We start from the raw sequence: 27,806 nt of genomic DNA on the forward strand, positions 1-27,806 counted from the left end.
CAGACACGTTGATGCGCAATCTTGGAACAGTTAACATGATGCTGTTCTTCACACTAACAAATCAATGAATTTTCGTAGAAAATATCACAGCATTGTGAAGCCTATGGCTGAAAACCCCCCCCAGCTATAACCTAAATTCCATTTGAAATGGGATAACCTTGCGTTTTTATGTATAACTCAATATGCAGAATTATCAAATTAATGATAAACTAAATGCTGTGAAAATCATCTGCTAATGCCTATTGCAGATATAGATATTCAAACGTGTGAATAACTAGGTTGCAGATGCAGTCGACTTGCTCTCGAGTGATCACGGACCAGAGTTGACCATTCCTTAGTGGAATTTATTTATTGCGCCTTACGCATACCAGCCCGTAGAAATCGACAATAATGGGGGAACTTTTTGAGAAATTTGCTTAATGCTGGACAATATTAACCATGAGCTTTTCCAAATCGCAGTACGGTTTTAAATGATAATTAATATGAAATGATAATACTACTGTTATCATAATATTTTATAATGGTTTCATGTGTGAAACCCATTTCATCCCTATTCCATCACCACCACCACCCCCTCCTCCCCCCTTTGAAAAGTATTAGCTGTCCTTAGCAACCAATTGCTAGGATGTTGCAAGATGAAATATGTCACTTTGGTTTGCGTGGCTTTGCATGTTGTCATTTTTTACATTAAACGTGCAAAAGTTCTGATAGGTTTTATCTTCGTTTCATATTTTACATCCCAACACCCAGCTGCTTTAACAGGGGTGTAGACTTTTTATATCCACTGTCTACTTCTTATTTAATTTATTGATTAAATGTAAACCATTTGACAAAAGATGATGCATATAAGGGTGCTCCTGGAAAACTGCTACAGGAAATCAATTTAAAACGTGGAGAATATGAAAAGCTTCAATAGTCAGCTGTAATTAGTTACTTAATTTATCTAATTTAATAATTGATGATATACAAAGTTCTGGCATGAACCTCAAAATGGCGCAGGCAAATAGGTCATTAACTCAAATGCTTGCAATCATATGAGCTATCATAATGATTTCTTATGAGCTTGCATGCTCAACCTTCAAATACTGGATAGCATTTGCCTTAGCAGTGCAGCGTGCTTTCAGAAACCCTGCATCTTCCCCAGCTCCACCTGTATAGATCTGCTACGGGTAATTCATGTACGCTATATTGCAGCAACAATAACAACAGCACTAGTGTAGCAGATATATTTCGCCAAGACCAATCACTTTCATACCCATTACCATGCCAAACACTCTGAGAGTTGTTATAACAGAACTATTCAAAGGAACTGAATCAACAGTTCCGCTGCTTTGAAACAATCTCTATAAAGCACTATATAATTAAAGGTGACTGACTTGACTTGATTTAGCTTTCCACGATGGGCCTAAACCAGCCAAGGTACAAGCACAAAGACACAATTATTGCAATAAAGAAAATGGCAGAATATATATAGAGATTTTTTTTGTGTCAATATCGCATAACCCTACGAGCATAAAAGAAATCTAAAACCAAAGAAAGCCACTAACCACTGCATGAGAGACTCACTAACACTAACTCCATGAAGGTCCACTGAAAAAAACTAAGCAGGCAACTCCTTAAAAGAGATCAGTGACAGTTCTTCTAACATAATGTGTTAAAATAATCAGGGCCCTATGATTTCCACAATGCAGAAAAACAAAAGCAGATATGCCTAGAATTCAGGCATATGAATGGAATTTACTGTATATCATGGAATTTGGCAAATTTCGGATTAATAAATAAAAATTAGAGCTGTGAAATTCAAATTGCGATATGGACTAGCGTCCGTAATTATTGCACAGAAGAAACAGAATCTCAACAGTCTTCACAAAAGTCTGGTTAACTTAAAGAAATTATGATAGAAATATCTTACTATTGTATAGTAAAATGTTCATTTAAAATGAATTGTTATATTTTAATTTGATTGGATTATAAAATATTGATTAAATTAAGCTTTATGAATTCAATTGACATGTTGTTTAAATGAATTAAAGAGAACCTATTATGCTTTTTTACATTTTTAACTTCATTTACTGTAGTTCTGCAAAGCCAAAGCACAAAGTCACTCCAAAGGGAGTTATTCTCTATATTAGCACACACTCCCTGATACGCCCTGATAGTTCTCTTCGGGGAATGTCTTATTATTCCTCATTTAAATAATTCCTAACCAAGGCATATGCAAAGAAAAACCAAGGCCTGGTTGAGCTACATTAGTAGTGTGTTGAAACTCGTGGTTATGGTAAGGGGCGTGACGAAGCGGATGGCCAATCACAACCCACTGGTCAAGCGACCAATCAGAGCACATGCACTACACTTTTCAGAAAGACGGGGTTCACAGAGACAGGAACTAAACAAAGTGTTAAAGTCTAGGAATAGAGGTGCTGCAATAATGAAAAATATGTGAAAAATAATGAGTTTTTTGAACATTCAAGTATGAAAACCAATTCTAGTCAAAATCAAGACCTTGTAAAAGAGTATAATATGACCTCTTTAATTCAACGAAACCATTAAAATAGAAAACATGGATATACGTTTTACATAAACCAATTCCAAAGCATGAAATTTAACTCCATTTTGCCATTAGCTGAGCAAAAAATGGTCCCTGGAAGACTTTGTTTCACAAGCTTCTCATTTTGCCTCCTGTCTTTTTGTGTCACCAAATAGAGGCGGCTAAACACTCAACACTGAAGGAAACCTGAGCCACAACTGAGTTTGCCCTTCCTGCTCTCAGTGAATGGAATGGCATTCTATAACCTACCTACTTAATATGAAAGAACGACTGTGTGAAACTGAGGTACAAGAACACTGGTAAAACATTACCTACTGACAGACAACTTCAGATTTTCATTTCTGGTTTGATTAGCCACATCCAAAGCCATTATAAAATATGCTGACACACACATATTCTGAGTACAATCTATTTTAATGTACTATGTTGTTTGGCAACCATAAACAACCAACGGTTGTTATATTACTAACGTGTAATATGTTTGGCCTCTGGTACCATATTTTTGGTTGCCATAGTTGCGGTTTGTTGTTATCTTTTAGGGCTTGTGTGTGAATATCATCTTCAGTAGCATTGCTACAATATTAAAGGGATAGCTCACCCAAAACCGTCATCTCTTTCTCACCCTCAAGTTGTTCCAAACCTGTAAGAGTTTCTTTCTTCTGTTGAACATAGATCAAACAGTTGACGCTAACCATTGACTTTCATAGTAGGAAAAAAAAAATACTATGTAAGTCAATGGCTACAGTCAACAGTCTGGTTCCCAACAAAAGCTCAGCACGTCAGCAGTGTACAATACACTCTGTTCTTTCAAGGTAACTTCCTCTGCATACACACTCCTGAAGCAAGGACATCCCTACGATCTCGCTCTCTCTCACTTTCGTCTGCTCCCACTAGAGGTCACCACAGAGGATCATTCACATATTTGTTTGGCATATGTTTTATGCCTGACACAACCACACTGAGAGTGCCCTCACTGACTCGTGCAAGGACATCCCTACGGTAGGCTGACATACACTCACCACCTCTGAACACTCGCTTTACAGAGAGATAACACAAAGGCAATTTGTTGCTTGGCAACATTTGTCAATGCAGGGCGACCCAACTCACGCGAGAGCTTGCAGCAGACTGACGCAAAACACACAGGGCTGCAAAGTAAACAGACAGGAATATGTGGCATATTTGACCAGTCAGTGAGAAAAGAACATCGGGCTTTTGTGTGAGATTGTTTCTGATGTTTTGTGTGATCATTTAAATGAACAGTTCCATTAAAAATGAATGGTCTGTTAACACCCTCACTCTCATGTTGTTCCAATGACTTTCTTTCATTTAGGCCCAGTTTTTCAAAAACTTTAATCTGGATCTAGATTGCCAAGTGTCATATTTTGCTATCCAGGTAATTCTTATTACTTTTGTGCTGGTTTTTTAAAGAAATTCAGGACCGGATCACCATGATCTAGATACAAACTTTGCCGAATCCCTTTTTCCAGAGCTCTAAATGGGACAACATATCATAATGTTGGCTACTGGCTATGGGACACTTTTTTTTAATTGAAGAGACTGAAAGCAGCACAATTAAAGGAATAGTTCACCCAAAAATGAAAATTCTGTCATCATTTGCTTACCCTCAGGTTGTTCCAAACCTGTATGAGTTTCTTTCTCCTGCTGAGCACAAAAGATATTTTGAAGAATGTCGGTAACCAGAGAGTTGACAGTAGCCATTGGGGGAAATAAATACTATGGAAGTCAATGGCTACCATCAACTGTTTGGTTACCAACATTCTTTCAAATATCTTTTGTGTTCAACAGAAGAAAGAAACTCCTACAGGTTTGGAACAACATATGGGTGAGTAAATGATGATAGAATATTCATTTTTGGGTGAACTAGGCTTATCCCTTTATATGATATAAACACCACTATCTATTTGCAATTTTTAAAAGGTTAGGCCGCTCATCTGACCCAAACAATACAAACATTGCCAAGTATTACCAAGTTTTACATTTTGTGCCTTAAATTAATCCGGAATCCTTCTTCTGGGATCAGGATAATCCAGATTTTTGGGATCAAAAGTTCCAATCTTTCTAAAAAGTTTTGAACAACACATACTGTGGGTTTGATCCAAGTCAAAACCAAGACTGGATTATGTGATCTAATCCGATTTCAGAAGACTTTTTTTCTTTTGAACAACCCATTTTCAAGATTTGAGCCAGTCCGAAAACCAAAATCTGATTACATGTGTGACAAAAGTTGCACGGAAAGTGGATGGTCACTGAGGTTGTCAACTTGTCAGTCATTAACATTAAATTCTGCTTTACATTTATTTTTGTGCTACATGGAAGAACAAGTTATACTCGTTATTATAATTTTGGGTGAACTATCCCTACATACCTTTCTGGAAGCACATAACATTTCTGAAAATATTTCATGGTTTAATTTTCTTTTTTGCAAGAAATTATCATAAAACTACTAATTACCTAGGTAACACTTCATTTCGATGGTGCACTTTGGGACTACATGTCAGTTACCAGAGTATTAGTAGACTGTCTACCTAATATCTGCCAACACTTTATTGTGATCCTCACCCAAAGTACATCCTACTGACTATAAGTAACTTTATTTGTCAACTACATGTCAACTTATTCCATTTACCCAAACACCTAACCTTAACCTAAAAGTCTACTAATACTCTAATGAGAGTTAGTTGACAAGCTACTTTTAGTATGCAAACCATTACCTGATATCTCAAGTCACTCAGTACTGACTGATCCTCACCATTTTCAACCAGCAACAACACTATGTGTGGAATACAAAGCAAAAGGGAAGAAGAACCTGCCAAACCAGGTTCTTGGGCCTGCATAACTAAGGGGAAAAAAATGCAGCCTTTTAACATCACATGCTTTTTTTTTGGTAACACTTTATTTTACAGTGTTATTGTTACTTTAAATGTAGTAACTATAACTAGAAAAAGTTTGAGTTGGCTTGTGAAAGTTTGGACCAATAAGTTTGAAGAAGTTTAAAGTAGTTTTTTTAAAGTGTCATTGTTACGTTAAAAGTAGTAACTATAACAACTATAAATTATACATGCAACTAACCCTAAACCAAACCAAACCCTAATCTTAACCCTGTAGTTAGTAGGTTACATGTAGTTGCACAGTACTTAAATGTGTAAGCTAATTACAGTGTAACAATGACAACTTAAAAGAAAGTGTGACCCTTTTTTATATAATTAACCAAATGTATGATGCTGTATCACACAAATTCTGCCTCTCTCCTCTAACAGCAACTTAATAAGTAATGTGAAAAGTATCATTGCTATTGTAAGATCAACATGAAACATTGAATTAAAATATCAAATTGTATGGATATACCACAGTAAACATAAATATTTATTTATTTTTAATTCAATAATTTGCTTGGAAGCATACACAATTACTTCCATGACAGGGATATATTATTCAACTTATTTGTAGCATTATTTGGTGGAACTGTTCAAAATGCTAATGACTAGGGTCTATGGAAACTGACAACTAAAATACTATTATTGACTATAGATTGGTATTGACATAATTAAACAGGAATAACTTGTCAAGACACTTACAATAGACCTTAAAAAACCTAACCACATTAACTTGGGGATAGGCTAAGGCAGTGGTTCCCAACCTTTTTTTGTCTGAGACCCCCTTTTTCCCAAAAAAATATTTTAGGGCCCCCCTTCACATTTAATGATATTATCGCTCTTGTAAGCTTGCAGCAAGGATGACAAAATATGTTGTTTTCAAACAAATGGTATATTTACTATAACCAGATATGTTTATGCACAAATAATAGCCTATATTATTGAAAATACAATAACAAAAACATCAGTAGGCCTGTTGTAATTTAAAAACTGCAATGCAAAATTGAAAAAATATTTTCCAAAAAAATATTCCCACTGGTGTGTAGGTAAAAAAAGAAAGAATATAGGCTATTATTAAATGACTGCTGTCTGGGGCCTCAATACTTGCAAGTTATTTGTGAGGCTTTATCAATGTGAGGCTTTATTTTTTACGTTTTTGGCGCTTTAGCGAGCTATAATAAACTTGCGTTTATTAACAGAATAATGCGTCTTTCGGAAGAACATTGTAGCCGGAACTACTTCTCTCTGTGTAGGTCTATGACGAGTCACGCAGGTACTGGGCTACTCCGCAGCGGCAGCGATCCGAACCAGTGTAAAATAGTCCCAATGTAAACACTTATTATAGGTGTACCATAGTGGTTCAGGATAAGACAAAAACACGGATTGATAGATTCATGATGAACTCGCTCATTATATAAATTTTGAACAGGAAAAAGTTAAGGACTTTTATTTAATGCTCATTGCTCCAAACTTTTCAAAATATGACGCGACCCCCCACAGAGCTCGCTGAGGCCCCCTTGTGGGCCGCGACCCCCCTGTTGGGAACCACTGGGCTAAGGGACACAGACCAGACATAGATACATACTTTTGTGACATCAAGAGTTTGATATTTAATGGCCTTAACAGAATATATATTATTTTCCTTCTCAATATGCCAAAAATAAATATTAATCAGTGACTACTATAGTTTTTTTTCTTTATTCAGTTTGATCTTATTTGATTAAGAGGTTTCTTTTTAATTCCCTTGAAAGGTTCCAATTTAGGAATATAAAACTCAATTCATTACCATGCTATCAGATTTTTTTTTTTAAAAACATCAGTCTGTCTATTAAGTTTTTAATCAAGATTAGCCCATAAATGCATGCCTGTACTGTTCAATATTATCCCAATTTAATTATTGATGTGATTTGTATTGTATATGTCTCAGCATTTTTTTTTTGTTTTTTTTTTGGATTTGGCAAATAATAGAGAAAGATGTGACTGCAGTTTGCTAAATCTAAAGGAACAGTAAAAAAACAAAAACAATCTATGGCATAAGTTACATCGTTTTACTATGATACAGTTTACGTCATTTATTTTTTCTCTGATAGTGCACACGAGCATCACAAATCATATAATCCAGTCGGATAACCCTGGAAGCAGTCTAGAATTAATAATCATTGCCAAAATAATAACATATGTTAAAATCACGTGGTGAACATTGGTGGTGTTCTTATCATTTTGTAGGTAACGTGAGGACAGGTTCAACGAGTCCCCGGATGACGTTATGTCAAATACAAACTGGTCTTGTCAGTTGTTGAAAACCTATTGTTTCGTTTCAGCAAGTTTGAGTTTAATTTAAATAAATAAATACACCTGACTGTTTTAATGGCCGACATTTCTGGAAATACGCTATAACTGCAATAGTGTAGATGAGAAAGTGCCTACGCAAGCTGTGTTTGTAATCGTGCATCCACAGTAATGTAGGCTATTCTGCTGGTTTGAGTGTAACGTTACACCATATTATGTCGTAAAATGTAGTCATTGCTAGCACAGTATCCACATAAGAACGCTAACCATTAGCATCGTAACAAGTAATCAACTACATAGGTTGCCATACCTGCTGTTTTTCGAAATGATCTCTCTCGCCTCCTAAAATCGTTTCCGTCCGTTTGCTTTTAACCCGCGAAGGCACCTGTCGTATTGAATTCATCCTTTATGGTGCTGTGGGGGTTTGTGGTTAACACGCAGTTCCCTATCGTATCGTGTTATGCTCCAAAGTACCCGTCGTTAGACTGTACAGTGTGGCTGTGTGAGGGTTATTTTCTTGCGTGTTGCGACGCTAAGTAGGACATGGAGGAAAAACCTGTTCTGGCTTCGAGGCTTGCCGGTTTGAGTCGTACTACAGCATTGCTGTCTGTGGGAGGAGTAATAATGCGCCCTTTAATAACGCCCAAATTAACATTTGGTCAAAAGAGTTCACATGTAAAGTGATAAATCATCACAGAGGTTCTACCTTTGCGTCATACGCGCTACGTATACCCCATCTGAAACTTACAATTCAGCTTCTATTTCTATTTAGAAGACATATGGGTTCCAGCAGGTCTGGTTCGTCAGTTGTCAAAAAGTTAATGAATAAGGAAAATAAGATTTTATAATCAAAATGTAGGCCTATCGCAAATATAAAGGCTACTTCCAAAGTCACAAAAAAAAAACAAAGAGAGAAAAAATCTGGAACAAGTTAAATAAAATTTTTGATCAACAGGTGAGTATGTTGAACCAAACAATACCATTTATGTTATATCAGGCCTTCAGTTTAAGCTTTATTTCATGATGAGTGATTTAATCCTAAAACCAGGAAAATGCCAATAAGCTAGAGCTGGCAAACGCTATGAGAAGAGTTACAGTTTTAGTCACCATGAAATAAAAATTGGCTAATCTTTTTTTTTGTTTTTATGGAATATTGCAGTATTTATCATTTCATTTAGCTTTATCCATGCACAACAGGGCTGTGCACAAACATTGGTTTATTTGTTAGAATCTTTTCATATAATTGAAATGTTTCAATCTAAAAAAAAATATATTTGTGTGTGTGTGCAAATCGCAGAATATATAAACGGCTTACAGTTCCAGATGGATTCAGCTGTGCTGTATGGAGACTGTATGTTTGTGTACCACTGCGTGTTTAATCTGGATCAAGCACAATAGTTTATTTTTTATTTTTAACATTGACATTTTATATTAGGTGTCTTTAACTACTATGTCCTAACATTTAAATTTATTGTTTAATACAATGCATTTGTTATGTACATCATGTTTTACATAGTACTTGTTTAAAAAACAAAAAAAAAACACCTCCATATAATTACATCAATAATTATAGCCTTCCCGTACACCTTAACCCACCCTTAAACCAAACATTACCACAAAACCTGTCCATAACCTACCAGTATACCACCTCTATAGCACCAAACGTCTTTTGCAATACAACAGCAGTGTAATATGCACTTCTTTCAGATAAGGTTGGAATCAACAAAATGAGATCTTTCTTTGACATTCTCAAAAGATTACAAACCATTTTTCTGGAAAATTAAATGGAATAATCATTTTCACAATTATTAGTCACAGGGAGCCATAAACGTGTGGAGCATCTTACATTCATCACAGTATTCTTTCAAACAACTGTTAAAAATAAAACAACTACCATGGTTATGGTAACTGTTGCTCACATCAGCTAATTTTATTTAGAGTACAACTATCTATTATCTAATGATAAACATGAAATAAATCATAAAATAGCACTACTGGCTAGATTCCCTTGGAATGTAAAAAAATAAGTCATTTCATAAACCTACCAGCAAGTGTGCTTGAGAAACACAGAAATGAATGTGGTTCAATGCTGGAACTATCGGTTGCCCAACGACGCATTACTTCTGCATTCTTCAATATCTATGGTAGTCTATCGGCACTCTGTTTTCAAAGGCTCTTGTCCAAACCAGCCATGACAGAGATACGTGACGAGGGATGCTCTTGGTCCTTTTTTTTTAAATCCTGCATAAACACTTCCATATTATCGAAAAAAGTAATATTAATTTTTATTTAAATCAGCTGTCTACATACACAATGGTGTTTATATCCACAAAACATGAGTACTGAAATACTATTAAGTAAGCAATATACAAAGTAAAATATGCAAGCAGATAACATTTTACTTGCAGTCTTGCAATCAGAGTAAAAATACTGTATTACTGTCCACAGATTACAAATAATAATTGTTTATCTTATGCCGATGTTTGAGCACCCTTAGATTCCAGTGCCTTTTCCAAAAATACCTGAAGGACAAAACAAAACAATTAAATGAGAGCCGTAGTAGATTTTATACAACCACAATAAACATTCATTACAAAGTAAAAGCAATTAATATATAAAAAAAATATATATTTTAAGCTTTATTACCCTGACAGGATCTGAGAGAGTGTCGCACACAGGTGCTGTTTGTCCTCCTTTCATCTCTCTGTATTTCAGATATTCGTGGGCAAAGGAAATGGCCTCTTCTTCACTATTCAAAGGAAAAAAAGGACAGTAAAAGATTCAGTGAAACTATTCTTTTATCCAACTTTGTGTTAGAAACACAAATTAACTTGTTTTACATATAAAGATTAGGAACACCTATCTAATAAAAATACCTCCATCATTTAAGCTACACAATGAAACTTCTGGCCCTCTAGCGTTTGGATCATAAAACTGCAAGTTACTTGTGAAGAAACATTTTTGGAAATTACTTGAGTAACAGTGGATATAAAAAAAATCTGCACCCTCCAGTTGAAACAGTGTAAGACTGGAGAAACTGGAAGAACTGGAAGAGAGGGCTACTTTCTCTGAGAAAACAAAGGAAATTAACATTTGAACACTCTCTCAAATGAGACGCAGACCACACCGAGCAGTTCACGCCTCCCCCTAAGGTGATGATACACAGGGCAACTTTTTGAGCAATGTTGCTGGGCAATGTTGCCGTCAACGGGCAACCAGATGAGACACAGGGCCCACGATCGATCTAAAATCTCCAAATAGAAATGTATTGGCCATTTTCAATGGGAAAGTGCCCAAGCAACAATTGCTCGGGAAGATTGCCCAGCAACATTGCTCAAAAAGTTGCCCTGTGTATCATCACCTTTACAGTCTCCTCATCACCCCCTCTTTCCCCATCTCTTCTCTCTCACCTGAAATTCACCCACAAATCTGTATGGTTTAATGTGAACAATTGTCCAACAACACTACACATGTTTGCGATCATTTGAAATGTCTCAGTGCGACTGGTACAATTGGTACAACTGAAATGTTGGTCGCTGAAAATGGCGTTTTCGGTTTTTGGCCGAAAGAGAAAAAAAAAGGCTGAAAAAATGCCACCCCTCTGTGTCCAGCGATCAGGTTTCCCTCTCACGCAGCATGTTGTGTAACTTTGCAAGTGGCTCCGCTTTTCCGTTACGCGTGTTCGCCGCGCTCTCCGTTCTGTGTGTGTGTGCGCTGTACTCTCAGTTCAGTGTGTGTGTGTGCTGCGTTCTCTGCTCAATGCTCTGCCGCTCACAGCCAAAACACTCCACTCATGTACCGATCATGCTCATCGGAAAAGCAGGAAAAGTCCGCGCAAATAACGTGGCAACATGAAATGTCTCTGTACTAGACTTGTTTCTGTTTGCAATAGCCTGATACTGTGCTGTAGTCATGCTGGGTAACGCGGGTATAAATGACGCTGCCCTCTCGTTTACTGATCCACTCCCTGCTATATGCTCACATGCTCTGATAATAATAGCTTTGCATGACAATACTTTATTTTGATAATTTGTTGAAAAATAAATGGTTAAATCTGATTCTGTTGTAATAATATATTGATATTTAATATTATTTTAATATAGGGCTATATTCTGGCAAATTTTTGTGTCACTTTAAATAAAAGTGTGGTTATTTTTTTTTTTGGCTTGTAGTAAAATTGTTGCATTCAAGTAAAAAGTCTACTAAAAATTCTACAAAAAATGCATTTAAAATAAATCAATTTCGGTATTTTTCGGTTTTGGCCCAGAATTTTAATTTCAGTGCATCCCTAGTGTCAGTTGTTTAGAGATATTTTGCTTACTGTGGTGGGTGGGTAATGCAAATACAGGAGCATTTACAGAAATGTTTCAAAAGACTCAGGATGATTCTGTAAACAGATTTATGTATTTTTCGACTTCACGCATTACATGGTCACGTTGCAAAGGTCACATGTGACGTAGCCAGAATGTAGGATAGGGTGAAAAAATCCATCTCATTTTCTCCTCCAACTTCAACATTGTCCGACATCGTTGTTTTACCTTTTTTTGTAATGGGCTTTTGACTTAGTCTTTGCACATTTGCTTTGTATACACTGGGTTGGTGCTTCTGCCTACGTCACGTGTTGCTCCTCGTTTAAGTTCACTATATAGAGAAAAATAACTTTCGACTTTTCGACTGAACAAAGAAAGACATGAACATCTTGGATGTAGGGCTGTCGCGGTGAAGGAATTTCCCTTGCGGTAATTTTGAGTGGATCAATAGCGCAATATGCGGTTTTACCGCCATTTATTTATTTATATTTATTTGTTGCTATATAAATATGTGTTATGATGTGGTCAGCATACACAAAAACAATGTAACCAATGTAACTGAAACTAAACAACGTCTCTGCGCATTGAAAGACTGTCACTCAGCGGGCAGTTGTTATGCCAACGGACTGTCTTTGAGTGAGTCATTAAACCGTTCATTCAACAAAAACATTCAAAAAAGCTGATTCCTTAAATGATAGATGTAATGAAACAAGGTGTTAATTATTTTTTAACTTTGAGCTCCACTTTTCAAGGCTCAGCTGGCCAGCAATGCTTCACTTTTGGGCAAAGCTGAAGCAATGCTTCACTTAATAGAGACCAATGGCATTGATTCATGCGTGACTCGCTGCTTTCCCCCCACGGCTTTCCTCGCGCTGTGTAATGCTGACCAGCGCTGACGCCATTCATGGTAAATACCCTTACACGTTAAAAGGATGATAGCCTACGACAAATATTTCGCTTTCATTGGAAACGGCAACCTTTTCACGAATGTCCTTGACTTCAAAGACAGACGCAGGTAATCGCATGCGCTCAGTCGATCACATTCACTGTCTGTTTAGGCTTAGGTCCAAATCCACGAATCCTCTGTACAAATCACCATGATAAACAGTCTTGTTATCATTATTAACTTATTTAACATTCAATACACATGGTACGAACTACGAAGGGTGGCCTTATGAAAAAAGAAAACGCGGTTCGCGGTTGCTGCGGTTACTTGCATTCCTCTGCGGTTGGCCTGTCAGTAGCGCGGTACTGCGATATTGCGGTTATCGCGACAGCCCTACTTGGATGACATGAGGGTCAGTAAATTATGAGTAAATTAACAAATCCTTTAATTGTTGCAGTGTTTGTATTAATACTTCCCGATCACTCTGTTAAGGTTTATTTTGCAATTCTGACCAGCTGACTGTACATTATTCCTTGTAAATGTGTTATGTAGAACAATACACCAGTACAACAACAGTAGAAAAAAATGCTGTTTAACTAAGCAAACTCAGAAAAAAAATGATGTATGAAATTTTAAGTAGGATCAACTAACCCATTTTGCTCCACAAGGCAGTTCAGCAGCTCCTGCGCTAGTTTAGAGAGACCCTTCGAGATCAAGTGCCTCTTCAAATAAGTGAAGTGTTTGGTCTTCATCAACGTATGGGTCTTGCCATTTTCACAAAGGAACGTGAAAACTGTGTCTCTAATCTAGAGCAAATAAAAATGAATTAAAATATACAACTGAAGTACAGTGAAAATATTTTTTAACAATAAGAGAAGGAATAACCTGCGAAGGAATGCCGGCTAACTCTCCAGTGCTCATGCTTTCCTCTATCTGATCCAGAATGAGGGTAGGGTTACAGGACAACAGGAAGCTCTATTTTTTAAAACACACAAAATATTGTTTTAGTAGAAACTGAAAATCAAACTCATTATTCAGATCACAGATCAGTGAAACAGGAAAGCTTGTTTACATTCAAAATAAAAATCACAATACTTTATTTTAAGGTGACAGTTACACGTTACATGTACTTACTATAGCAGTAATAATAGTAAATTAATTATGCATAATTACAAGCAACTAACGCTAAACCAAACCCCAATATTAACTGTATAGTAAGTACATTATCTCAGAAAAGTGAGTACACCCTTCACATTTCAGCAAACATTTTAAGATATCTTCTCAAGGGACAATACAATAGAAATGAAACTTGGATTTATTTTAGAGTAGTCAATGTGCTGTTTGTATAGCGGTATATATTTACTGTTCTCTGAACATAACTGAACACACAGCCATTATTGTCAAAATAGCTGGCAACAAAGGTGAGTACACCCTAAGTGAACATAGCTGTATGGCGTTTAACCATGCAAAGCCACATGTCCTATTCATTATGTTCATGTTTTTGTCTGCTTGACAGGACCATACAAATGTGTTTATCTTGTTCTAGAGCAGTTACAATTTGTGCTTTAAGTACAATACTCTCATACTGACCACTGGATGTACAACATGGCACCTCATGGCAAAGAACTCTAAGGATTTGAGAATTAGAATTTTTGCTCTCCACAAAGATGGCCCTGGCTATAAGAAGATTGGTAACACCCTGAAACTGAGTTACAGTACAGGCCTGGGTCATGCAGAGGTTTTCCAAGACGGGTTCCACTCGTAACAGGCCTCGCGAGGGTCAATCAAAGAAGTTGAGTCCTCGTGCTGTGTGTCAGGTGCAGAAGCTGGCTTCAAAAAACAGACGCATGATCGTGCCAGCTTTGCTTTAGAGGTTGCAGAAGTGCTCAGTGCTCAGACCATACGCCACACACTGCATGGCCGTCGTCCCAGAAGGAAGCCTGTTCTGAAGCCTTCTCCTGTCCAAGAGCATGAATTACTGGAACCATGTCCTGTGGTCTGACGAGACTAAGATAAACTTGTTTGGCTCAGATGGTGTCCAGAAAGTGTGGCGATGCCCTGGTGAGGAGTACCAAGAAAATTGTGTCTTGCCTACAGTCAAGCATGGTGGCGGTAGCATCATGGTCTGGGGCTGCATGAGTGGTGCTGGGACTGGGGAGCTGCACTTCATTGAGGGAAACATGGATTTCAACATGTACTGTGACATTCTGAAGCAGAACATGATGCCCTCCCTTCAGAAACTGGGCCGAACGGCATGATAACGACACACACCGCCAAGATGACAACTGCCTTGCTGAGGAAGCTGAAGAGAAGGTGATGGAGTGGCCAAGTTTTTCTCCAGACCTGAACCCTATTGAGCACCTGTGGGGCGTCCTCAGGCGGGAGGTGGAGAGGCGCCATGTGTCTAGCATCCATCAGCTCCGTGATGTCATTATGGAGGAGTGGAAGAGGATCACAGCAACAACCTGGGCAGTTGACTCCATGCACAGGAGGATCAAGGCAGTGCTAGATAACAACGGTGCTCACACAAAATATTAAAACTTTGGACACAGTTTTGACATGTTCACTTAGGGTGTACTCACTTTTGTTGCCAGCTATCTTGACAATAATGGCTGTGTGTTGAGTTATTTTCAGAGGACAGTAAATATATACTTCTATACAAGCAGCACATTGACTACTCTAAAATAAATCCAAGTTTCATTTCTATAGTACTGTCCCTTGAGAAGATATCATAAAATGTTTGCTGAAATGTGAGGGGTGTACTCACTTTTGTGAGATACTGTACATGTTGTTAAATCCTATTACTCAGTGCCTGTTTGTGCAATTAAAATTAAAGGAAAATAAAAAAAGTATCATTATTTACTTGTCCTCATAGAATACAAAACATAGCACTTTTATTTTGCAAAGCATAAAATAGATACAGTATGTGCAGAATGTCCAAGAAACTCTTTTCCATACAACAAAAGTAAACAAAAGGTATTATTAGTGTTTCATTCAGCCTTTATGGGTTGTAAAGCATTATTCTCCATAAAACGTCTTTGGAAAAATATTGCAAAAGTGTCAAATAAATGTTTCTCTTATGGTTTACACTGTACATCTAACATAACATAGTGGGCGGAAAATGAGATATGATGCCAACTTAAAGTGAGTATTTAGATATTTTAATAATTCACTTTTCAATTTAATAAGAAAGAAAATATACTGAGCAAAATTCTGATTCACAAACAAATATCTTTTACAAACAAACAAATAACTTTTAATGAATCCTTCAAAAATCAGTCTGGCAAAAGCTTCACTACATGAACTCCGTGAATCTGTCATATCTATGCAGTCATATCTGTCTTGAAATGAAGTCTTGTGTACTTAATGGAACTTCAGAAAAGATTAGAGTCTATTTATATATCAACAGTCAAAGTCAAGTTCGTAGTTCAAGTAAAAAACGTTTTTTTAATCGGTTTGATGCTATTTTCACAAGCAAATGGTACATTTTCAAAACTTTTAGTTCTAATCTCATAACAGATAATCAAAAACGCACTTTAGAAAAAAAATATTTCGGCATAATTGCTGACATTATGTTTAAATCAACACTTTCCCTGCCAGCGTTTTTTTTTTTTTTTTTTTTGCCAGCAATCGCCAGCTTTTTGCCCAATTTCACAAGATTTCATGTCCCCCAAATATATTTTATTGTATACATATCTGAACATGCAATTCTGTTTTTAAACAAACAAACAAAACAGTTTTATTCTAGCCTCATGCATTATTTTTTATCAACACTTGAAGGGGTTTCATAAAAAAGCAACATTGAGCAAAAAGCTGAGAAAATCACGTTTGAAAAACTACGTCCAGATCGGATTCAGAATGAGGATCAAAACAAAGATGGAGTAGGTCGAGTAAATCAGCACCCCCAAAGCTTCACAATCCAAACCGTCCTGGGTCCACATTTCACTCGGTAACATTAGGCCGTTTCTATTTATATGCTGTTTATTGTTGATGATCGCATTATTTTTCATATGCATCTGCTTACATATGACATATTGTTTCTGCTTCTTTGCCTGTGTTTTGATCTGGAGATACTGTACTCGTTCAGGAGATGTGTAATAGCAACCCTTTCCCCAACAGGGAAAGTCGTAAAATCCAGGGTTCCTACACCTTTTCCAAGGTCAAATTCAAGCACTATTCAAGCACTTTGAAGGTCCATTTTAAAGCTTTTTCCAGCACCTTACACCACCGTAAATTACATACCAATACATAGTCAAAATTATGATTTAGTGTGTTTATCACATTAAAAGAGATAATGCTATAAACAGGCAAAATTGTGTTTCGTAATAGCAGAAGGATCAGATATTTAAGCAAATCACAACTTTTATTTTTCAAAATGTATCACTATAAGTAGATAATGCCTATGAATAATACTTTTCATTATATTAATGTCCAAATATTGCTTCCCAGATAATATGATTCTAAGGCTGTAAAACAGAAGAAATTTCAAAGGTTGAAAATATGAAGAAAATATTTTAGAGGCCTTGGTTTTGGGACACATTCTTGATATAAACAAGGTTTGAACAAAATCTGAACAAAATCTGTAATTCGATTTTAACCCAGAAGACTCCATTTAAAGGATTAGTTCACTTTTTAAAAAACTTTTGCTGATAATTTACTCACCCCCATGTCATCCAAGATGTCCATGTCTTTCTTTCTTCAGTCGAAAAGAAATTAAGGTTTTTGATTTTAAACATTCTAAGATTTTTCTCCATATAATGGACTTTATTGGGTACCAAACGGTCCAAGGTCCAAATGACAGTTTCAGTGCAGCTTCAAATGGCTTTAAACGACACCAGACGATGCATAAGGGTCTTATCTTGCGAAACGATCGGTCATTTCAAAAATAAATAAAAAGAAATTAAGGTTTTTGATGAAAACATTCTAGGATTTTTCTTAAATAATAAATAAAGTTTAAGTTTTATAAGCACAAATGCTCGCCTTGCTCTGTTCTGTGATGCACGTTCGTGACTCTCCTGTTCGAACTCGTTCATCAAAATGAACAAATCTTTTTTCGAGTCATTTCGTTCGTTGAATGAACGAAATTACTCGAGTCACGAACGTGCATCACAGAACAGAGCAAGGCGAGCATTTGTGCTTATAAAACTTAAACTTTATTTATTATTTAAGAAAAATCCTAGAATGTTTTCATCAAAAACCTTAATTTCTTTTTCGACTGAAGAAAGAAAGACATGGACATCTTGGATGACATGGGGGTGAGTAAATTATCAGCAAAAGTTTTTTAAAAAGTGAACTACTCCTTTAATAAACAAACTATTCAGTCAGATAGGTATTTGTTGTGAAAGAAATAGTTAAAATTTCAAGCATTTTATCCAAAATTTAAGTACTTTTCAAACCTTGAAAACACAACATCAAAATTCAAGCATTTTCAAGGATTTCAAGCTCCTGTACGAACCCTGAAAATCTCGTCAATGGAAGGGAAGCATTTTCTCATAAAAGACAAGATATTTACTATTTGCTTGTAAAAAAAAGTATCAAGGCAATAAAAAAAAAAAAACTAAATTCAATTTTATGATCCCTCTTATTGTTATGAATTGTGAACCTACCTGAATCTGTGGTTCCTTCTTTTTGACACAAGGTATGAGCAAGAGTGTGCCCAAAGAGAATGCCTGCAGACTGAACTGAGAAAACCGCTTGGCAATGGCAACCAGATCCAAAGTGAAGACAAATGGACATCTAAAAAAAAAAAGAAAAAAAGGAAAAAAAGAGAAATGGTCATCTTTGAGTTACGGAGCCCCTAAAGGGACATGGTGGTGGAAAGAATTGGGATGGGATATAACTTTTTTTTTAAAGCTTTTGAGTTCTCTTGCAAAAATTCTCTCACAAATCTTGTGAATTCGGACAAACACTTCCTGTCTAATGTCCCATTGGCAGTGTTTCAGACGACTCCATACATTAGCAATGGAGCGTTTCATAGTGTTTTATTTTGAACTTGGAATTAAGTATAAAGAAATCCAGTCAGTGCTTAGTTCAAGGAGTTCAGTAAAGTTGGCAAAAGCCTATATGCACAGATTCAAACTTCTCGGATCAATAGCTTGTGACCTAAACGTTGCAAAAACACAAATGACACCTCTTTTCAATCATAGTAACGTAGACAACGAGCTACAACCTAATTTTCCTCAAAACGAGCCTTATAATATCTCTATGAGCAGCCGGCTGAGATTTAAGTCTGAAGGTACCGTATGCAAAGTGCAAAACTCGAAAACTTTCTACAACAATATTCAATAACACCAAATTCAGTTCACACATCACTGCTCTCCTGCTGGTTATACTACAACACTTAGTTTGGCAAGTAATAGCACATAAAAAAATAAGTAGGCCTATTCTTTACACAAATTATGTTGGTACGCAGCTAACATACTAGTTACAACCATAGCTTTTGCATGAAAATAACTTACTGAATTTGAAGTCATTACACTGTATAATAGACTAACAGTGTGGAGTTATTGAATGTTTTTTCTAATAACAGTAAAGATTTTATCTCATAATGTCTTTTTGCATAATTTATTATGATTATTTATTATCAAACTAAGTGTTGTAGTATAACCAGCAGGAGAGCAGTGATCTGTGAACTGAATTTGACGACAGCACAGTGTTACAGTGAAGTTATTGAATATTTTTCATTAAAAAAAAATCACATTTATATTTATTTACACATTTATAATAAGCACATTTATATCAAACTATGTGTTGTAGTATGACCAGTTAGGGACCATTGATGTGTAAACTGTATTGTAAAAAGCACTATATAAATAAAGGTGAGTTGACTCGACTTAAACTGAATTTGGTGACACTACAGTGTGTAACATTAATGCCTATTTTTGTAGAAACGCTTTTCGGGTTTTGCACTTCATATACGCTACCTTCGGACTTGACTCTCAGCCACCTGCTTAGAGATCAATTTATATTATAATGCTCATTCTGAGGAAAATTGGGTTGTAGCTCGTTGTCTGCATTACTATGATTGAAAAGAGGAGTCATTTGTGTTTTAACAACGTTTAGCTCACAAGTTATTGATCTTGGAAGTTCAAATCTGTGAATATATTGTGAAATTAAGCACTGACTGTATTTCTTTATACTTAAGTCCAAGTTCAAAATAAAACTCGACGAACCACTCCATTGTTAATGTACAGAGTTGTCTGAAACATCGCCAGCGGGACATTAAACAGGAAGTGTTTGTCCGAACTCACAAGTTTTGCGAGAGAACAAAATCTTTGGGAGAGAATGCAAAAGTTTTGCGCGACAATGCAGAAGCTTTGAAAAATATTTTTTCCTCCCATCCCATATTTTTTACACAACCGTCCCTTTAGGCACTCTGTATTGAGTAAATATTGAAGACACAGCAGAAACAAATAATCAAATCACAGACACAATTGAATTATTAAGTAGCGGGAAAATGTTGTCAAAGTATTCTGTGCAGTGGCAGAAAGAGAATGGCTTGTTTAGCCATTATATTAGAATCATTTCTTTACTTATTTTCCAATGTTTTTTTGTTCCTTTTAATTCAACTGCAAGTTTTCCAGCAAAATTACCACTCCCACCAGTCTGCAATGGATAGGCTTGACTAGAGTCAAATACAACCTTGCTTTAGTAGGAAATACTTAGCAAACTTTTAGTCATAATGGTTTCGATTGGTATTGTTCCCGTGTGCAAGAATTCATGGAGTAAATGTTTAGAGGGAGTAAGTTATTTTCAGTTTCCAGTTAAGCATCCAGTGTGTTGTAGGCAGTGGATAATGGCAAAAAGACATCGTAAATAAGGTGAAAGGCTGTGAACCTCTGTGTTTGTAGTAACATTTCAAACTGGATGACAGTGAACACAGTGTTTTAGGCCAAATGCAGGGCCATTCTGTCAGTTAGTTTATTAGGAAGGAGGAGCGGGGAGCACCTTCTGCCCAATCCCACCAAGCCAAAAGCTGTTGTGCACATGTAAGAAAGCTGTTGCTGTTGCTGTTGCTGAAAAGAACAATACCATTTTCAGAGATAAACCTACCCTAACAATAACTTTTTTTGTAAACAACTTCACTAATAAGCTATTGCTTATAATACATTATCCCCACCCTATGCTCATACTTTCTGTTTTGATCAAAGAGACCCATGGACTGAAGACTTACTTTAGAAGCAGGACAAATGTCTGATACATAACGTCATGCTGTCGAGGGCTGAGAGGAAGAGAGGCTGTAAAATAATCAAAAGATAAACAGTGAAAAGTATTAAGTAATAAAAAATGTATATGCAACATTACAGAGAAACTTCTAAGTATTTCCATTTTTACCTGTCAAGAAAGGGGCAAGAATCACACTTCGCCATATCCTGGAAACACTGTGCCCCTGCAGGAAAATAATACATACATACATAAATACATACATATATATATATATATATATATATATACATATATATATATATATATATATATATATATATATATATGTATATATATATATATATAAAATATTGGCAGTTTCGTGTTAAATGGTCCTAAATCAGAAGTGTCAAAGACACTACGCATGGAGGAGCCAAATCCAGAAATTTCTATTTTATGTTTCCTGAGGTGTAATTAGAATTGGATTACGGATTATATTGGATTATAAATGGATTTTTACATCGAAAACTGTGATCATTTAGGAATAAAGGCCCTTTTCTAAACTGATTTTATGAAATATTTCATTTTAAAAGGGTGTTTTCTCTTTAAGACTTCAATTTAAAAGGGTGGTAAAATGCCCTTTTCACAAGATGTAAAATAAAAGTCTGATGTCCCCAGAGTGTGTGTGTGAAGTTTTAGCACAAAATACCCCACAGATATTTTTATATAGCATGTTAAAGTTGTCACTTTTTGAGGGTTAGCAAAAACGCACCATTTTGTGCCTGGCCCTTTAAATGCAAATGAGCTGCCTCAGAGGGCGAGGTTTCAAGAGCTCTTGTGGGTTAGCAGAGCGATTACCTCACGCAGACACACTAAAATGACAGAAACTGTTCTGCCTTCAATATTAAAACAGAGTCAGACAAAGATGGAGAGACTCAAGAAGTTACAACATGTAGAATGCAACAGGACGTCTCTGAATGGTTAGTTGGTGAATTTATGTTGCTGATGTGGAGTTAACTATCTTCAATTAGCACATTCTGTCATGATAATCTATAGATCGCTCGTATAGGAACTGTTGTGAGATGCACACAGAGTGACTTTTTATTGCATGTGAAAAGAAGGATGCTAAAGTTTGAGCTGACTCACAAATACACTCTTATACAACAACTTTTCCTCTTCTCAACATGGACTGCGTGTCCCGGGGGCGGGGTTTATGTACATTTTAGGGTTTCTGATGTCTCTAACCCAGGAGGAATGTTGTGTAGTCCCTACCAGCCGTTTGTTGTAGTCCTTTTCTTTAAAAGCAAATATCTTCCTTTGCTTTGAACTTTGAGCATTGTAACTTTGCAGATGTTGTTTATGCTCAAACAGCAACATTTCACACTAGCTAAAGTTAGAAAAGTGAAATCGTGTTTTACCAACCCCTTTAAGGCCCTCTGCTATGAATGGGTAAAATATTTAATATGATAAAGTATGTGGCTTGAGGTAAAACTAAACGCATTGTGAAACGTGTTCTGAAGCGATGGAAGTACTAGAAGTCACGGCTCATTCAAGAAGATCGGTACTCTGTGCTTCCACCAAATTTTTTTTGCATTAGCTTCACAACAAAACATGATTTCTGATGTGTTCATCTGAGATGGATTGAGGGTTAAAAAATATATGTTTCTTGGGTAGAGTATATGTCTCAGGAAGGGCTTTGGCTTTCAGGGCAATCTAATGTTAAGGAACTCTCTTAAAACTAAAATCTCTAAGGTTTTTGAGAATGCTTTTATTTCATTCTGTCTGGACTACTGCAAGGCATTAGTCAGTTCTCTCTAACTCGCTTACAGTTTGAGCAAAATGCTGCTGCAAGACTTATAACAAGACGACGGACCATTTTACACTTGTGACCTCTTTACACCGGCAAATGATGAAATATAGATTCCAATACAGTAATAAAATATGCTGTTACTGTATTGAAATCTTGCTCTATTGTCATTGTGTTGAGCATGTTGTGGCCCACAAGAAATATTATTTTAGTTTGGCCCTAAAATGAGTCTGACACCTCTGATCTAAATAAAAACAAAGGTTAGGAAAATGATCACCTCTAAAAGGCTGGGCACTGCAATGAGAGCTTCAAGAACCTTCTGCAAGTAGCTTGTCTATAGAAGAAAAAGAAGAAACATTTTCTGAAATTTACAACAGCAATGAACACAAGGAGGCAGCAATGTACCGTCCACCTAAACAAACATCACATGAATCAGCCAGTTTTAGGTATACTGTTCAAACGCAGTAAAAAGCATGACTAATCATCTAAAAAAAGATTCACATGCACAATTTTCATGGGTTTTTCCAATATCAAAAGTATCATCGCCATTGTTTCAGGATGCAGTGTTTGTGCACAAGTACACAAAATGACTCGACCTAATGACTGCTACAGCTTTAAAAGGATAGTAATGTACATGTGACTTACCATATTGAACGACACAAGTTTTTGCAAGACACTGTTCCACAGCTGCAAGTCATAAACCTCATACTCCAAACAAAGATCTGCCACAAGACGGACAGCCTGGGAAAAATAATGAAAAATGTATGCAGATTATGCTTTAATGGAATAGTGAGATAGTCTGCATGACAATAAAGACATACATAAAAACATGCATAAAGCTTTAACTGATATTTATTTATTATATATTTTTTAGTGTTTACATGTTTTACAATGGGTCCAACAACACTCAAAAAGAGCAATGCCAGTGTTCATACCCAGGTCGTCAAACTATAAATGGATTACTAACAGTTTTCTCTGCTCATTATATTGGATATGAGAAAGTATATAAAACAGCGAAAATTACACACTTCATCTTTAAATGCTCAAGCACTGCATGGCCTTAAGGCCTGTTCACATCAAGACGTAAATTCAGTCCGATTCCTGAATTTCTATTTAAATGTACTTTAGTGCTCAAAAAAATAATAATATTTCTATAATCAATGTTGAAAACTTCAAAAAAAAATTTTCCAGAGTTCTTCGGTAAATATTAAGTTATATAAAAAATATCTATTTGGAATAGAAATCTTTTGTAACATTACAAATGTCTTTACAGTCAATTGTGATCAATTTATTGCATCCCTGCTCTTCTTAAAAAAGAACCAAACAAAAAGACAAACTAACAAAAAATCTTACTAATTTAAACATTTTAAATTCCCCCACCACTCCTCATCATACTAACCTTATTTTTTCCCAAAACTGTAGTAAGAACGGACAGAACTTGTCTGTTGAAATGAGGGGTTTCAATATTAGTTGCAATATCTACCTGAGGTTCGTTGTTGTGGTTCTTCCATAAACCCTTGATCATGCCTTCTTTTGGGCTGCTGATGAACATTTCTAAGGTATAGGGAATGTTCAGGGCTTCCATCTGGGCAAGGTACATGTAACATTTCAAATAATATCTGTGAAAACATCAATATATGATCATTAATGCTGCAAATTCATCAATCTTGATTAAAACAAAATGGCAAAAAAGTTTTTTTTGCACTAACACTTGGACATATAAAATAGTTACAGTACTATTCTGATTCAAATTGCATAAAAACAACTGAAAGAATTTAATTTAATAGTATATTCTAGATGCTGCTTACTTGATTTTGCTACTAGGCTGGTTGGAAAGTGCCTCCAAAGTGTTAGCATCTGCTAAGTGAGTGAGACAGATCAATGCACGGCTACGATGTTCAAAGGTCAAACGAAGGCCCGATCCTCCCATCGGCTGAAAAGATGAACAAATGTTAAGCATGTCAGACCTTTACTTTCCCTGCCAACAAATATGCCACTAATTGCTTTATGAGGCAAGTAAAAATAAACATTTATTTTGCTGGAAAACTATGGTGTACAATGTGTAATATCACTGATTTCTTTATTTTCAACACATTCTAAATGATGCTTCAAACATTATCAGAAGCAACTCTTGCAATCTGACAAAACCTTATCTAATGCATGCCTGAGATGAAGTTATCTTGGTGAACATATTGTTTTGCATCTTCAAGTTTGCTTCTATATTATTATAGAATATACTATTTATTTGATACTATTTTTTTAAGTTAAGTTAAACTTTAGTTAAAAATAATTGTAATTTTTAACGGTAAAAGTCTGCAAAAACGCTAACTGGTTAAATGGTAAGTTCTATAATTTATTACTATTTTATATTTATAGATGTAACAGAACATTTAATGTCATTTTAAGGGGTGTGACGAGACACTTCGCTCACGAGATGAGACGAGACACGAGATTGGGTTCACGAGAACGAGACAAGATTTTTGCGCAGTATTTTTAAGAAATTCGTAATGACAAAATTCATGACTGGAAAAAGAGTCTGCAGGTGCATTTTGCACAAATGTTTTAACTAATCATCTTTTAAATGTATGTCATTTCAGTTCTACTATCGGAGTAATTATCATATGCATTGAAAGACAACAATATACAAGCACTATAAAAGATTCTGCCACCAACTCAACTGACTGGCTTCTTTTCTGTATGATTTCATATGAGTCTCTGACTACTCTTAGTCTTAATCACAAGTAGGGCTGGGACGGTTACCGCATTACCGCAATACCGTGGTCACATGACTCCAACCGCGGGTCTGAGCTCATCACCGCCAAAAAAAAAACCAAAAAAAAAAACCACCTTGGCCTGCACATGTGTGCACGTTGTGTCTAATGATATGGATTCATTGATTCTAATGACATGGATTATGTCTAATGATATTGTGTCTTACATGCATTCAAGGTTTTCTAGGCTATCATCAAAAGATGGAGCAAATCCGATCTTTTGCGAGTTGGGGAGCGCGATGTTCCATGACACATAATAACATCTCATTTGTATTAGAGATGCGTGGATGGGCTATTATTATTTCAACCGCAACCGCATCACAAAACTCATCATCTGTCCGCCATCATCAACGTTTTCTGATCAATTTCCGAAACCGCATCCGCTGATTGTTTTAAGGTCTATGGGCGATGAATTGCATTGTTTTAGTGTCATGTGTCTTACCGTGATGTGTTTTGTATTTGTTTGTATGACACCATACAACCATCTATATATTAATATTAACCTCAGCTTGTGGAAAATATACTTGTGATGAACTATTATGCGGATTTCTCTTTACCACCTGTGATGAACTATTATGCGGATTTCTCTTTACCACCTGTGTTTGTATGGTGGTTGTCCGTACAAAAGGTACGAAAAGTCGGTGTATTAACATAACATTAGTTCATTAAAGTGTTTTTCACTGTAAATTAAAGTTCAATATGTAAAATATAATGTCACTACTGTATTTTTAAAGTTCAATTTTTTACTTTTCTTTTTTATGCTTAAGTTCTGGTCAACCAGTATGGCCTTTCTGGTGACGCTGGATGAACAAGGAAAATGGTTAAGCTAGTTCATAAAGCCTGAAAAGATGGAAGATAAAACATGCACTCGTATAAACATTTTCAACATATAAACATCATAAAGTAAAAAAATTCATAAATTCAATTTCAAAATGAAAATGAAAAATGTAAACGTTTGTTTTTACCATATTATAACAATGATTTGGTGCTAGTTCACACAAAACACTTTATTGAAAACGATGGCGTGGCTGCCCACATTCGCTTCCTGATTAGGTCTTCTGGATCACTGCGTATCCTTCCCTGATTTGTCAAGCCCCTATCCTATGATCGTTACGCTACCGGCACACGACAATAACAGGCCAGAGCCGTCGCTCTTAACAGCTCTGTAACATACCAGCCCTGACGACCGTACAAACAAAACATGGAGACGGAACTGCAAGCTTTGCTGACCTTTTTAGCACCAGTTGTGCAGTTAAACTCTACATTTTATAATACTGCAGCCGCCTACATGTGCAAGAGGCAAGCTATTATTAGAGTAATCGGCAACTGTTTACACTTGTACGCTCATGCCCAGTGTGCATGAATGGTCATGTGACATGCGTTTTCAGGTGTATAGTGCGGACAGAGATCTTTTCTGAAATGCAGTTGAAACGCCAGTATGGAAGAGGATTGTTTTCATTTTAAAACGCCATGTTAAAACGAAAACGCACTAGTATAAACAGGGCCTGATGCCCAGGTTTCTGTTGAGGGTGAAAAGTCCTACTTACCCACGTTTGTGCTGTCAGGATGGGACTGAGCAAACGAGCACTTATATCCATGGGGTGCATCTGCAGCAAATAAACAACTCTGCCGTATAAAGAGAATGAGAGGAAAAGAAACAGGGGAAAGAGAAATACTTCAATAAGACTTCTAACCATGTTACAGAAACATGTTTAATCCATTTGGTAATGTTACATGGTAAAATCTTATTGTATTTTGTATTAGTACCTCATGAGATCAGGGTCATCATTTATATCAGTCACATAGTCTTGCTGATCTATGTCCTACAGAACAGGAGGAATGAATTTAAGTCTAGTTTAATAATGCACCCTCATAGTAAGTATGTTTATATGTGTAGATATAATCAAGCTACAGTCGGAATTTGCTGTACTACTATAGCAATAAATGTGTTGGTCTCTCAAAAGACTTTGCAGAATTTGCAGTGTGTCTGATATATTTTACACACCTTGCCATTAGACTGCCCTGTTTGGCACAACCATTTCTCCAAAAGAATGTTCCGGATCTTCAGAAGATCGACACCATTGATGGAGGCAATATCCTTGGCCACGCTGTGAATGTCTGTCCAGTTTCAGAGAGAGGTGGCAGAATAAATATCC

The 27,806-nt window shown here is 36.2% G+C and overlaps 2 protein-coding genes across 5 annotated transcripts in view; both read right to left on the reverse strand.

Moving 5' to 3' along the window:
• hip1rb (huntingtin interacting protein 1 related b) overlaps positions 1–8,476 on the reverse strand; it is a 49,275-nt gene extending 40,799 nt beyond the window's left edge. Inside the window, exon 1 of the mRNA XM_077206625.1 lies at positions 8,042–8,476. Within this exon, the coding sequence (XP_077062740.1) occupies positions 8,042–8,134 (93 nt within the window). The 5' untranslated portion in view covers positions 8,135–8,476. The remainder of the gene's footprint in view (positions 1–8,041) is intronic.
• A 629-nt stretch (positions 8,477–9,105) lies between these two features.
• The window catches only part of kntc1 (kinetochore associated 1), a 79,985-nt gene continuing 61,284 nt past the window's right edge, over positions 9,106–27,806 (reverse strand). For all 4 annotated transcript variants that reach the window (XM_077206622.1, XM_077206620.1, XM_077206624.1 and 1 more), the window contains exons 47-60: positions 27,656–27,768; positions 27,418–27,473; positions 27,198–27,276; positions 24,688–24,812; positions 24,363–24,498; positions 23,525–23,620; positions 23,157–23,213; positions 21,262–21,316; positions 21,101–21,164; positions 18,534–18,663; positions 13,813–13,902; positions 13,579–13,733; positions 10,378–10,480; positions 9,106–10,253 (exon numbers count right to left, since the gene is read on the reverse strand). In XM_077206622.1, coding sequence (XP_077062737.1) covers positions 10,203–10,253; positions 10,378–10,480; positions 13,579–13,733; positions 13,813–13,902; positions 18,534–18,663; positions 21,101–21,164; positions 21,262–21,316; positions 23,157–23,213; positions 23,525–23,620; positions 24,363–24,498; positions 24,688–24,812; positions 27,198–27,276; positions 27,418–27,473; positions 27,656–27,768 — 1,310 coding nt within the window. In that variant the 3' untranslated portion in view covers positions 9,106–10,202. The remainder of the gene's footprint in view (positions 10,254–10,377; positions 10,481–13,578; positions 13,734–13,812; positions 13,903–18,533; positions 18,664–21,100; positions 21,165–21,261; positions 21,317–23,156; positions 23,214–23,524; positions 23,621–24,362; positions 24,499–24,687; positions 24,813–27,197; positions 27,277–27,417; positions 27,474–27,655; positions 27,769–27,806) is intronic.

The sequence above is a fragment of the Siphateles boraxobius genome, unplaced genomic scaffold (assembly GCF_051911475.1).
Source record: "Siphateles boraxobius isolate OS27281-9 unplaced genomic scaffold, OSU_SipBor_1 56, whole genome shotgun sequence".
NCBI lineage: Eukaryota > Metazoa > Chordata > Actinopteri > Cypriniformes > Leuciscidae > Siphateles > Siphateles boraxobius.